The 13,545-nt window shown below is 38.5% G+C and overlaps 2 protein-coding genes across 10 annotated transcripts in view; both read right to left on the bottom strand.

Moving 5' to 3' along the window:
• Positions 1-696: 696 nt before the first annotated feature.
• Positions 697-2,355, bottom strand: LOC146481157 (uncharacterized). The gene is made up of 2 exons (XM_085109017.1): positions 1,811-2,355; positions 697-860 (listed from the first exon to the last, which is right to left on the bottom strand). Exons 1-2 carry the CDS (start codon positions 2,097-2,099, stop codon positions 697-699), a joined length of 453 nt encoding a protein of 150 aa, XP_084965143.1. The 5' UTR covers positions 2,100-2,355.
• A 4,172-nt stretch (positions 2,356-6,527) lies between these two features.
• Positions 6,528-13,545, bottom strand: part of LOC146481156 (atrial natriuretic peptide receptor 1-like) — an 82,302-nt gene continuing 75,284 nt past the window's right edge. For all 9 annotated transcript variants that reach the window (XM_085108798.1, XM_085108802.1, XM_085108803.1 and 6 more), the window contains 2 exons: positions 9,715-9,806; positions 6,528-8,426 (listed from right to left, as the gene is read on the bottom strand). In XM_085108798.1, the coding sequence (XP_084964924.1) occupies positions 8,319-8,426; positions 9,715-9,806 (200 nt within the window). In that variant the 3' untranslated portion in view covers positions 6,528-8,318. The remainder of the gene's footprint in view (positions 8,427-9,714; positions 9,807-13,545) is intronic.

Genomic DNA, 13,545 nt, shown 5'->3' with positions numbered 1-13,545 from the left:
TCACACGACCCCGCAAGCTCTGAGCTTTAAACCCTATCGTGTTTAAACAAAGGATATGTTATGCCATGTTATTTATTACACACATTTTGAAATCACTGGTGATCCTTGCAATCTGATTGGCTCTCAACACTGCGATTCATTTCCAAATTGCACCATTTTTTGCTCTAAATCGCATCTTTTCTTTAGCCCATCAAAATGGAAATGAAGTAACAAAAATAGAATGTTGATATTGACAATGATACTGTGATTTCAAAATGGGTGTAATAAAGTGGTAATTCAACTTTGTGTCGTGCAATTTTGGTCTGAAATCATACTTGTGATTTCAAATCAAGCTCGCGCTGCGCGCTCGTTCGATTTTCATTTCAGACCAAATTGCACTCCACTTAGTTCAATTACCATTATTTACAACATAGCGCTCGTCATCATGGGGCATTTCTCAACCTACCACGGCTGTGCGTCCATAAGATTTGTATTTTCCTGCGTTTGGCTACGGTATCCAATGGTTGAGTTATGTGCTTTAGTATACGCAGGTTGTTACGGTATATTTAGGTGTGGATGGTTAGGCCTTTCATCTCGGTCTTGCTATTCCAGTTTTTGTGTTTGCTCCTTTCGTTCTGAACAAAGAAGAGTTCATAGAAATCCTTGCGAAGTCGCCGGAGAAATTTTTACAGCAAGTAGATTCAAAGCTCCAAGATCTTAAAAGAAGTCTCCATCACGGTCTTGTCGTGGGTTTATGGGCTGACGCTTCTCGTGCCAACAAATGAGCACCATTATCAGGGCACATATCACACACATTGGACCTGCAATTGCTGCAGCGAAAGCTACTGTACTTAGTTCACTACCACTACCATCATTTGAACCTAAAAAGAAAAAAAATGTACATGTAGAACATAAGCTAAAGGATGGTGCCTACTTTCGTTACTGCGCATACGTTCTGCGCATCTTTCCTATGGCAGGGTTGTGCCCACTAATAAACAAAATATTTTTGTGTGGTTTAAAACTAAGCAGAGAAAGCAGAACTTAACAAGTGCTCTTGGTATCCACAAAGAAAATTGGGGGTAACCATTCATTCTTCAGAGATAATAAATTAATCTTCGATTTGGGAAAAAATGCCATACATTGCTTTGTATTTTAGTGCTTTTAAGAATTGTTGTTGCCTAATTATCTCTCAAAAATGTGTGATTACTCCCAATTTTCTTTTTGGATTCCAAAAGCCCTCGAGCTCGCTAATATCTGCTTTTCCTGCATAGTAATAAATTGGGCAAAAATATTTCTGTTTAAGTATACACTATCCTTAAACTAGTGTATATATGTTCATACTAAATCGAGAGACCTAAACACTTCATATGGAGTAAAGTTGTCTTGGGTAGAAGGGTTTCCTGTAGTGTCCTAACCAACTTTTCATACACTTCCCTCCAAAATGCTGCATTGAAGTGTTTACATGACGACAGCTAGCCAGGTGAACCAACTGGCAGAGTCACACTGTTTTGAAGGGAGGGTGATCCAGCTAACCAGGACAACTTTTTCTCATATGAACGCCAGACCAACTCATGCCTGCCAGCATATCACACTAAGTCTAGTTTAGCTTTAGTTATCAAGTGTCACTCAGTAGCATGACTGCTGCTTTTAGAAATGCTGCCCCATTTTTTTCTTTCTTTCCCTTGTGACAGTCACCCACCCCAGACCTCCAGGTTTCTTCACTCGGTCAAAACATTTGTGAGTTGTAGTCCTGGCCATGGCGGAAATAAATTTTTTTTTCTACCGAATAACAAGAACATTTTTAAGAAATACCAGATATCCCAGAATATACCTTGGCCACTGTTAGATGTCAAAGTTGTTGCTTTTGTTGGGGGAAAGGTAAGATGTACATCAGCATTGCACATGTTGAAATAACAACAGTGCACGTCTGGCTTAGGGTCATTGCATAAGAAATGATACATGTATCCTTCCCCAGGTTTGCTGCACGTCTTGTACTGACGAATATGTCCACTTGGAAATCGATCCAGGTAAACCAAACAGGCTCCATCCGTGATGCAAGACTGTTTGTTGCAGCTGCACACCAGCACATTCTTACTTCCAACAACAAAAATGAAAAACATTGTTTTAGTCCTCAGCGTATGACCTTATTCAAGATAGCATAGAATTCAGGATAACAAGTAGTAGATGTAAGTTCAAAACAGTAGGCAAACTCACGGTAAACAGTTTTCAGTTCAGGAAGAGTGGGTGTTAGTTTTAATGTTCACAAATCTGTTATCTCACAGTCATTTCACTTTCACATGCATCTTGTCTTCACTAAAAATAATTATTTGTTTTCATCATCCAAACATAAAATCATTTCAAGCCACATGGCACAGCTACCGAAATGTCCGCAAATATCGCAAAAGTAACAAGGATTTTTCTTGCTAGCTAAAACCATTCATTACAAATATCGCAAAACTCGCAAGAATAACAAATGTAACAAGATTCAAGACTTAGAAAAAGATTTTGCGGACATTTCGGGGCCCTTCTTGCCTTCATCTTTTATTGTTATCCATCGTTATTCTTGCGATTTTTGCGATATTTGTAATGAATGTTTTTAGCTAGCAAGGAAAATCCTTGTTACTTTTGCGATATTTGCGGACATTTCGGGGTTCTTGTAGCCTGCGTCACAGACGGACTATGACCCCCGGGGGTTATAGTCCGTCTGTGACGCAGGCTAGGTTCTTCTTGCAATCATCTTCTTCTAAGTCTTGAATCTTGTTACATTTGTTATTATTGCGATTTTTGCGATATTTGTAATGATATTTTTTACTCAGTCTTTTCACATGGCAAGAAAATGTCTTGTCACTTTTGCGATTTTTGCTATTTCTTCTATACTTTTCTAATAGCCGTTTTCTTTGCGACAATTGCGAAAATAATTTGCTAAGTTTTGATTTTCGTCATATCTGTCATTCTTGCTATTTTCGCCATATTTGTTACTCAGTCTTTTTACATGGCAAGAAAATGTCTTGTTACTTTTGCGATTTTTGCTATTTCTTCTATACTTTTTTAATAGCCGTTTTCTTTGCGACAATTGCGAAAATAATTTGCTAGCAACTGCTTGCTAACAAGATCGATCCTGGACATAAGTGCACTAGATTCTAATAAAGATAAATACGATTTTGTATGGAGCTGCAAAAAAATTCTCGCATTTCTCTTCCTTTCGTGCCCGCTTGAAAATTTCTGTTCGGCTTTTTCGAGTCTAGCCCGACTGGGGAGAAGTTTGTTGAAGTGACCAGCCGCAACCAGGTCTCTTTTCTCAAGAAAAAAAGAAAGAGGACCCTGGGAACGAGGTTGTTTGTTAGCCGTATTATCTTTATAATATCATGGGTGACAAATTACTCCTTAATTTTGGCGCGATATTTTACTGTTAATATATAATTTTACATGTGAAATTTCAAAATTGCTATAGCAACGTTTCCTATATCTCAGTGCCAAAATAGCGTCCAGCTTTAAAGATGTTACTGGGATGAAAGAAGTTACGGCATTAAAAGACGCTGCAGAAAGCCTAAATACGCGAAAGAGCACAATTAACTGGGTGAGGACTTTTTAGAACTGATGTGATAAAAATGGCCTTGAGGAAAACCCTGAGACGGCTCATCCTGAGAAGTTGGATAAAGTACTCGAGCGGTTTTTCGACTGCGTGTCATTGTAAACAAGACGGAACAAGAGACATAGTCTCTTGGACGGAACCGATCACGTTGTGAGCGTGATACCCATGATATTAAAAGGTAATCAAATGGTATACTCGTGAAATTAGGAAATAATTTCACTTGCGTTTTGTCAAAATTCTTATAATTTCTGAGCCTTTTAGGCGAGCGAAATTATTACAATTTTGACAAGTGAAATTATTTCCTAATTTCACTCGTCACCAGTTGATTACATATACTTATCTCGTAAATGATACAGTGCAGTTTGTTTGGATGTCGGGGCTCGCGTAAACGCTCGTAATTCACTTTGGCAATTCACAAGACCAGACGGCTGGAGGCGTTCACGCGGGATGTTTTGGTACTTGGTCGATGTAACCATTAGCTTTAATAATTTGAACAGGAGTACCTGATGGGGCCGCTCGACTTAAAACCCGCTTTGCAGGTTGGAATAGAGCTGGCTGGGAATTGAATACTGACTGGAACGTTTCTAAATATTTAGCTTGCTGAGAAGTGCTGGGTAAAAAATGTCTCGTTTGTTTTTTCAGGACCCCCGTCACGCTCGTAAAAAATCGTATTTTACTTTTCGCTCTAACACCATTTTTACCAATGAAATTTGAAGGCAAGTAGCGCGCCTGGAAATAACAGTCTAATAACGGATGATACACTGTTTTCCATCATGTGTTGTCCTTTCTATCTCTATTTATACAATGAACTGTGTAAAACTCGCGTTATGATTGGTCTAGAGGAGTGTGTGATTAGAGTATAGACGCACGATTGACGTCATCGAGTGGTGTGACCGGCACACGTGATCAGAGTCTAGAGTCCAACCAGAGCGACTGGTCAACAAAGTTTTGCAAACTGATTTTGCGAGTAGTGGACAAACACAGGCAAATTTTTGAACATCAGTCACGCTACTCGCCTTCGGCTCGTAGCGTACTTCTTTGTTCTCACCACGTTTTGACGTCATCTGTGCGTTATCAGAGTACAGACGCAGAGTTTGACAAGGCAGTAAGTTAGTAACGGTGAGTTAGCAGTGGTGAGTTAAGGCCTGTGAGTTGCAAGATCTTGAAAATTCAAGATCTTGCCGGCAAGATCTTGAATTTTTGCAAATCAAATTCAAGATCTTGCCGGCAAGATCCTGAATTTCCTGAAAATCCTGAATCCTGAACTCACTGCTGTAACTCACGAAAGACAACTCACAGAATTGGCTGTTCGTTATTATTATTATTATTATTATTATTATTATTATTATTATTATTATTATTATTATTATTATTATTATTATTATTATTATTATTATTATTATTATTATTATTATTATTATTATTATATATCAGCAAAAAAGAAATCGTAATACTCGCTAACTATTTTACACAGAACATGACCAGCGCTTTAGACTGCAATCAGTCCCTTTCTGGTTAGTCGAGATGGTGTGCTCATAGCGCAGCGAGCCTCCCTCCGCTCGTTTGCTCCAGTTTTTTCGCGCTCGGCTATTTCGCACGACCTCTCGACTATCCAGAAAGGGACTGCTTGCAGTCTACCAGCGCTTTTCTTCCACTCGCCGTAAAATACACATGGGACTATCCATGCATTTTTGTTCAATAAAATTACCCTCTTCCGGAAATTTGGAATATCCTCCCAATTTTTCGGTGACAATCACCGAAAGTCAGCTTTCAAAAGGTGATTCGCACACTCGCATTCAGAGGTCGCGAAAACTTCGACAATTCACTTTATTTCAAAATTCTTGGTATAGAGTGAGAGCCAGTCAATAAGCTTTAATTTGATATAAGGGTTTAGGTATCTACAGTTTAAACCGGACGCTCTAAAGGTATACGGTAACCTAAATAGAGCAATATTTCGTTGTTTATTTCAACAAAATCATCAGGCAATGATCAAAAATAGAAAAGACTGCAAAAAAAAAAAAAAATGATTTGAAATTATAATTATGTTAGAACAATTGTGACAACAATAGTGTTGTTAATGAGCACCTTTCTAAGTGTGAAGGATTTAAGTTTATCAGGACCTTGTTTGAAATCCAGCTTGATTCCTCGGACTCTCAAGACAAAAGATCATTCGATTTTCAAACAGTACAAGACAATACCACTGTAATTGCTCAAGCAAATTATTGGAATGTGCTACTTTTAAAGAGACCTTAAATGATTAAACATCGTACGCCCAATCTGAACTCAGGACTGAATACGTCAAAGGACCTACAGAACAATTGTAATTTCAAATCACTAGTGGTTTTTTTTTTTTTTTAGTTAACTTCTCCGGCTGGCTAAAAACTGGTGTCACTATCGCTTGCTGGAAAGCTGGAAAAATTTCTCTTGCACTGGCTGGCATTGTCTTCCTTTTGCCATTTTCAAGTTTGCTGGCTAGTTGACAGACATCACACTAAAACAGCTAAAAGCTGGCTGGGAATTTCATTTCTTAAAAGTCTTGCTCGCTGGCAGTGAAGAGCGGGTATTTTTTTCCCAGAACGTTAAATAGTAAGCAAGATTGACGTGGGGACACTCAGCTGTTTAGAACAACATGCGATTAATTTTCTCCAAAAGTGTCGTTGGGTACTCCTGTTTGAATGGCTTCCAACAGTCAAAATCTGTTTAAACGTACAAAAAATAAATCAAAATGCAATGCAGTTCAGTATTACAAACAGCGTTTATACCCGCTCAACTCAAGGCCGCCAATAGGCCACTTACTTTATACAGCTTCATATCGTTGTCGATATAAGCTAGTAGGAGATAAACTAGGAGGAGAGCTTGGAGAGAGAGGAGAGTTTCAGCTGATGAGCCCAGTCGTGTTCTTTTCATTATAGGCTTGTTCTCAAGTCCCGTCAGCGCATTGAAGACACTCCAGTAGTTAAGCAATAAAAGTGTTTATTAAAAATCTTTAATCTTTGTGGGAAATACAATGTTTCAAATATCTAAGAGTTAAAAAAAATCATAATTTATGAATGTTCAGTGACGACACTGCATGTACGCACGAATGATTTTCTGGCTTTAAGGTGTGGTTAAGGCACACTTTACCACAGTAATCCTTTTCAAGAGAGCTACAAGGTAAGTGAGAAGTGGAAGAGTTACCTTACAACAAAATTTTGGGGGGATAGTTTCTCGATGTTAATATGTGAAATTTTTTGTAACGTTAGCGTTTCGTGAGTTAACTAATTTGTTCAACTTTATTACAGAAATTTGCATTTCGTGGACGTTTCTGGTAATTAAAATACATTAATCATTTCACAGGAAACGGCTCCTTACAAAACATTAGGCAATGGAATCCACGTCATCAGATTAACAGTTCAAACTTCCGAAAACCTAGTTCTTCTGTCAGCAATGAATTGTGTTCGTACGTTTCGTGGCCTCGTGTCCCGCCAACTTTGAACATTAGAACAATTGGCAACCCATGTTAGATGATGTTTGATCAATATTTCTTGTGGGATTGATGTTTTTCTTCCATTGGCCAACCTGTTGGCGTGTTAGATGGTGTCTAGAGTTTGTTAAGCATTGTTATACACCAAATACTGGACGAGTTATAGTTAGAGAGTTTGGACAGGCCTTCATCCCTTTTACTACAACCAATATTTTTGCTCATTTCTGAGAAAGACCACCTTAGCTTATATCCCATAAACCTGGAAGTTTCTCCAATGCCGATGAAGATTGAAGTCATGCTTGGAGACAAAAATGCCCCTTTCTGATAACCTATCTTGTTGTTTGTCTGATGTAATACTATCAGCAGGATTTAGGACCCGTTTTAATCACCGGCCAAACGTTCTCACACTGTTAAACAACATGTCCAATGTTGTTGGACGTGGGCTCAACGTGAGTTCAACATCAGACCAACTTTGTTAAATGCTAAGCCAAAACATTTGATCGAGAACAAAACATTCGTTCGATTAAAAAAATGTTGTTCAAACATTATGTTTAAACAAGTACTTAACATTGTTGAACTAGGGCGGGGCTTAATGTTCACGAGGGGAGGACAAAAAATGAGGAAAGTATTGGGAAAAGTAAGGACAAGGTTAAACGTAATAAGTAATTTGGCAAGTCCGAAGCAAGAATGAAAACAAAATTTGTAAAAAATTGCAAATTTCGCATAGTGCTTTTCTTAGTAAAACAGTAAGCATTTGCTAGAGGTATTTTTTTTGTATAAAAATAACATCTTTGAACAAATACAATGCTATCTCATAATTTTTTCTTGCTGTATCATGTTGTATCTTGGCCAAGAGGTTGTTAGATAACAAAGAATATTTACTGAATGAGTATAAGTGACAAATGTGTAATTCATCATAGAATTGAATTCATGAGAAATGCTTCGATTGGTACCTCCAGATTCTTTCCAAAAACCGTATTTTTCCCTTGACCAATCCAAAAAAGTCGCGTACGTAACTGGTGGTCGCGGATGCAACGAAAACAAGTAAAGAAAAAGAGAACTAGTAATTCCGAGCCAGCAGTTAAGTTTCTTTTTCCCTGTGGTTTCAAAACGCGAAGTGCTCGTCAACCAAATCGCTGACAGCCGTCACTGTCTATCTATCATAAATAATGAATAAATATACTAAATCAGGTTCCAAAGTTACAGAGAAGCGAATAAATTAAAAGACTTTACGTATTTACAATAGACGTCCACGCCATGAGCAAAAAACTCCGCTTTTGACATCTACTTGAAGGTGTGCTCTTCCATTCCCGCTTGTAGGCTCAAGTCTGGAAGGGGTTTGTCAAATCCATCCCGTCCTCTTAACCAATAAGTAATTTTCTTCCCTTTTCCCTGAAAGTTAAACATATACAGCATTGTAAAGGCACCTAAACAGAGAAGAGCGACAACTCTAATGTTTAGTGATCAACCAACTCAACGTAATGATTTCTTGTAGTATTGGTTTTTGATTTCAGCAATTCACCTTGCAGTATGGGAGCGCTTCCACCGCAGTAGCGCAGTCTAGCAAAAAAAAAATTAAAATTACCCCATTGACAAACTGTGTACACTGTACGAAACTCGCAATCGGATTGGCTATGCAACGGTTTCGGTCAACGACAGGTAAATCGCAGCATAATTTTCGATACACTGCCCTGAAAGCATGAGCAGAAATTTGCTCAAGCACACGAGACAAGTCTACATTGTTAGGAAGTTATTAGACGAAATTCCATTTTGTTCTGGTAAAAAGAAAAACGTGATCTAGAGAATACCTTGAATTAATTTGCATTAGTCTGCTCGAAGCAATGCTTCTCTGCCAAAAATTTATTTTTAGTTGTTTCTTGCGTTTGATGCATTATACGTATTATGTTGTTTGAAGTTCAACTCCTGCTCCCACCAAACATAACAAAAACTGATCTTCTAGGTGTAAAGTGACATTGCAGTGAATTTTGGGTAACTTGAGCAGCTTATATTCCTTCAAAGGCATCAGTTGGAACCTCTATGACAATCAGGATCAATGAAAGTTTGCAGCGAATTACCTTTCAGCTTCTTTTCGCGCAAAAGAAGCCTTTTGGGGCCCGTAAACTATCCATCGTCCTGGAACATAATTTTGGCATAACGTCGGCACATAGAACTGTTTTCTTACCACAATATTTTTTGCATATTCGTAACAATCAGCATCCCAATTCGAACAGACAACTTTCGGTGTTAAAAGTTAGAAACTGATAAGTTCGATTGGATGACGTATTGCCATTGTCAGAAGTTAGAGAATTTAGCGAACTTTAGAAAAAAACGGGAGGTCACCTACATACCTTTCACAGGTAATTTACAAAAACCGAAAATTAGTGGGGGAGGGGGGGAGGGTTGGAGCTGACACGTTACTATGATAACTACTATTACGCAACAATTGGCCTTAAAGAAATGTCCGACAATGGAGTTGTAACAACATTGATAGGTTCCCAATATAGTAATTTAATATTTCACCACCCTACGCACACTTCAACAGCGACAAAGGCCTTTGAGGCTCTCCTTGAAGTGTGAAAGTCATTTTAAAATAATATGATCGTTGGTCGAGGCACTCAGGATCAATCAATCACAGTATTCGTAGTTATGAGATACTATAGGTATGTATGAAGCTGCCCACCTTCATTTCCACTTCTCCTCGTTCTTCCAGATGATAGCCACCAAGTTGATCCAGAATTACTTTGCATTCAGGGCTCACATGAATGCAGAGAGCTAAAAGAAAAAAAAGACGTCTGTCATTGTTGAATTTCAGGTTTACCTCTTACAGACCTTGAACAACTAAGTTGCAATACCAAGGAAAACTCCAGTAAAGTAAATTTACGACCTTAATCTCGTACCCACATGTTTTGTCTTCCGAGAAACATCTGGTGAAAGCAATCACGCTCTCTAATCTGATTGGTCAATGAAAATGCAAGTCGCGTCAACTACTTTGGCGGGACTTTTCAACGCCTTTCAACGGTTCACGTTTCAACGCGTTTTCACGCATGTAGACAAATCTATCTTGACACTTCTGTGCTTCTGTGAAAGTGGTTTCTTGTATCGATTTACACTAAACGTTTCATTCAAAAGCGACAAGTTCTTATTAACATACAATTTTTATAGCTGAAAGTGAATACGGCAGTTTAAGCGATAAGATTGATCTTGAAAGGGTAGGGTAATACGTGAACAAAGTTTTTTTGCTACAAATGTTGAGCATGCGCAGTTATGCTGTGTCACATTCCTGATTTATCTCGTCCCCAGGGGCTGCGTTCCTTTTGGTCAGCACCAAGGAAGCACGAACTCTGGGCTAAATCGAAATCTGATTGGCTACTATATTTTACTTGAAGTATCTTTGAATCGGAGGTTTCAAAACAGGAAATGCCGAAAATGGACTGCCAACACAAGACATCAAAAATTGGGCGAAGCAAAAACCACCACACAATCGAAATGCAATCAAATTTTACATTCACTTTTAGCGGTGAGGGAACACGAAAACAGAACAAGTGTAGATCACATGACTGAACAGAAACAGGCACGCAAACCTTTGCGATATGTTGCAAAGCTGACAATGAATACGACAAGGTCTAAGGTGACGTCGAGGTAAACGATGGAGAACAATTAATCTCTTAAGGACGTTCGCGCTAATTGTTTATGCGCATCTTTAGTGCGCAAGTAACGCACACGCCACGCAATGTCACGCGCAATTCATGGTTGACGATACACGGAGGTAAACACACATGTCGGTCGATGTGAAAGCATTAAAAAGGGGAAAAGGGGGAAATTCATTTCCGTTGCACAGTTTAAAAAACGAAAACTCGACGTGAAACGATTAGACGGGTTAAGGTTGCAACAAAAAGCCCAAGTAAAGGCGTTGATACGGTCCTGTGGGTATTTCGGGCGAAGAGATTTATATATTTACTTGACTCGATTAATAACAAAATAATTGAAATGCAATACTTTATGTAGTCTATTCGTCAAACGAAGTCACCTGTAAGCTTTTTTAAGTTTTGATAGTAAACGAGAAAGTCTTACCTTACAAGAGAGCAATTTTATTGATCACCAATCCCGTGTACAATCAATCTCCACATACCCATTCTAGGTAAATAAATAAGCTTACTTCTCACATTTTCGCCTCGCTAACGGCTATAGATGCATTTTCTTGGCATTGGCTAAACAGCTCTATAAGTTTTGAAGGTAGAATAACAATAAACAACTTAACGATCAGAGTTTTGACAGCACACTCGAACGAAAACATTGACTCGAGCAATCATTGTGAGCTGTGCATGATGGGATAGATATCCCTGTTTAGGTTCCAGTGCTTCTCTGACCTGTCACGCAAAAACGTGACTTTGGAATCTGTCACCACAGCGGCTAGCTTGTCTTCATTATAACTCTCTTAGATGTCTGGTGACCCCCACTTTTTTTTTAATTGATCACTTTCTTTATCGATTTTCTACGTTTTAGAGAAAAATGAAAAAAATCTATGGGGCAGAAGTTTGATTATTTTCTATTTTTCTGTCCACGCGCCATCGAATTACACTCTTTTTTGTCTGTGTGACGATCGCAAATGTCCTCTTTAAGGGCTACATTTAATTACAAGGATGACGCCAGTTGGACTAATTTACGAAACATATACGCTTAGATAAAATTTCACTAAAATAGTTTGTCTCCACTTACTCATCTTGAATATTTTAAACTTAAAACTGTGGAGATCATTTTGAGTTACGAAGGCCCAATTTTTCAAAATCAGGGTATTTTTCCAGCGCTGTATCTCTGAAACGAAGTCGGTGACCCCCATTTTTTTCTGCATTTCTGACATCAATAACTTATTAGCTGACCATACATAAAATATGAAAAAAATCTGTGGGGCAGAACGTTTTCGCGCGAACGTCCTTAAGTGCTGTTCATTTTCAATGTTGAATGTGTCTAAAACTGTTCCAATCACTGTTGAAGGAGGTGTAAGAAGCAAACTTGCAATCCATTTGCACCGAAGAGTTATTTGAAGCTTGCTTAAATGAACTGGAAAAGATATTCTGTCTGCAGCCCAGCAGAAAGACAACTGAAGGTTGAAACTAGGGAAACAACCAATCTATGATACCGCTGCGTTAAAAGCGGAGTATTCAAGAATACCGTTCCCAAAATGAGTGGCCGAAAAAGTGGTTTAGAAAGCGGTCGGACAGAACGACAAATATATTAAAGCTGGGAAGAGCGATCGTTGTCCCTTTACACAACCGTTCATTTATGAGCTTTAAGTTTGCTACTGATGGGACTAATAAACCACATCAAGTGCAGGTAAAATAAGTTTTTCAAGATGAATTTTTTAAGCTTACAAAGTTTGTGAATTAAAAAAAAAATGGTCGATCTTTCTGATAGATTTTCAAGTTGCTGGCTATTTGGGTTGAAAATTTACAAGAGTTGTGTCTTTTCTTATTAAATGTACCTCTGTATCTGGGTTAGAAAAAGCTGGTCTTATAAAACCTACTGTTTCTAAAATTTCAAGGCGGAAAAAAATAACTTAGTAATCATCGATTGGTTGGTGCTTACTGTCGACGCAATTGTTAGGAACAATATCTTTGTTAACGTTTCTCGAATGTTGTCTGAAAATTACATTTAGCCTTTATATATCGGGCTCTATTTTCGTTTCGCTACTAACTTTCCCGTGTTGTCATGGTAAAACTTGGCTATCTCAAACTGATATGTTTACTTTCACAACCATTTTAAAGGTTTTAAAATTTACACTATGCAGGCGATATAAAGCTTTATTAATTTCCATATTTTTACTCCACCATTCAAATATTAAATACTAACGAGCCAATAAATTTTTCCGCTCCTGCTCGCGGAAAAAATTGTTGCTTCTCTAAAACGACCTGAGGGTGTGCAAAATTAATCTGTCGCGGTTGACAGAGGCAAATCGCCGACAAACCCAGAATATATGCAGCGTTTGTTTGTGTTGTTTTGTTTTCAAGGAAGTCTCACATGAATGGCAATCATGGCAAAGGGGAGGGGTGGAGGATGCCCCTTTTTTTGGCCTTTTTGCATGCTAATTCCCTAAGGCTGCTTTCTTTTCGGTCAACAGTAGCTGCCTTTTTTTCCGGAAGCTAGATCTCGGCTTCCTGTTATTGATTAGCTCACCGCTGGTGGATTGTGGCTTCCGCTGGCCTAAAATGCACGCGGACGCTGGGGACGAGATTGGATTTTGAAAGCATGAAAGCAAATTTTACCAGATGTCCTCTCCCGAAGATTGAGAAGATCCGGGTACGAGATTATTTACGACCTTTTTCAGCTTCGCAACTGATTTGGGGCCGAAGTGTCCGGTAATTGAATCACCTGTAACAGCAATCAAGCTCAGAAAGAGAACAGAAAATTCTTCGCTCGGCTTAACGTTCACATTCAACAGTATATAATTATTCTCCATAAAATCTTGAGTTTGGTCATTTTATGGTGTAGTTGTGGAGGTAAAATTACCAAAATG

This window comes from Pavona decussata, unplaced genomic scaffold (assembly GCF_977016875.1).
Source record: "Pavona decussata unplaced genomic scaffold, jaPavDecu1.1 SCAFFOLD_51, whole genome shotgun sequence".
Taxonomy (NCBI): domain Eukaryota; kingdom Metazoa; phylum Cnidaria; class Anthozoa; order Scleractinia; family Agariciidae; genus Pavona; species Pavona decussata.
This window is presented reverse-complemented; position numbering and strand designations above follow the sequence as displayed.

Excerpts from the sequence above, each read along its gene's own strand:
- LOC146481157 (XM_085109017.1), bottom strand. The coding sequence starts at position 2,099 with ATGTTTTTCATTTTTGTTGTTGGAAGTAAGAATGTGCTGGTGTGCAGC. Across the intron at positions 861-1,810 it reads GACATCTAACAGTGGCCAAG|GTTCAAATGATGGTAGTGGT; the intron begins GTATATTCTGGG and ends TTTTCTTTTTAG.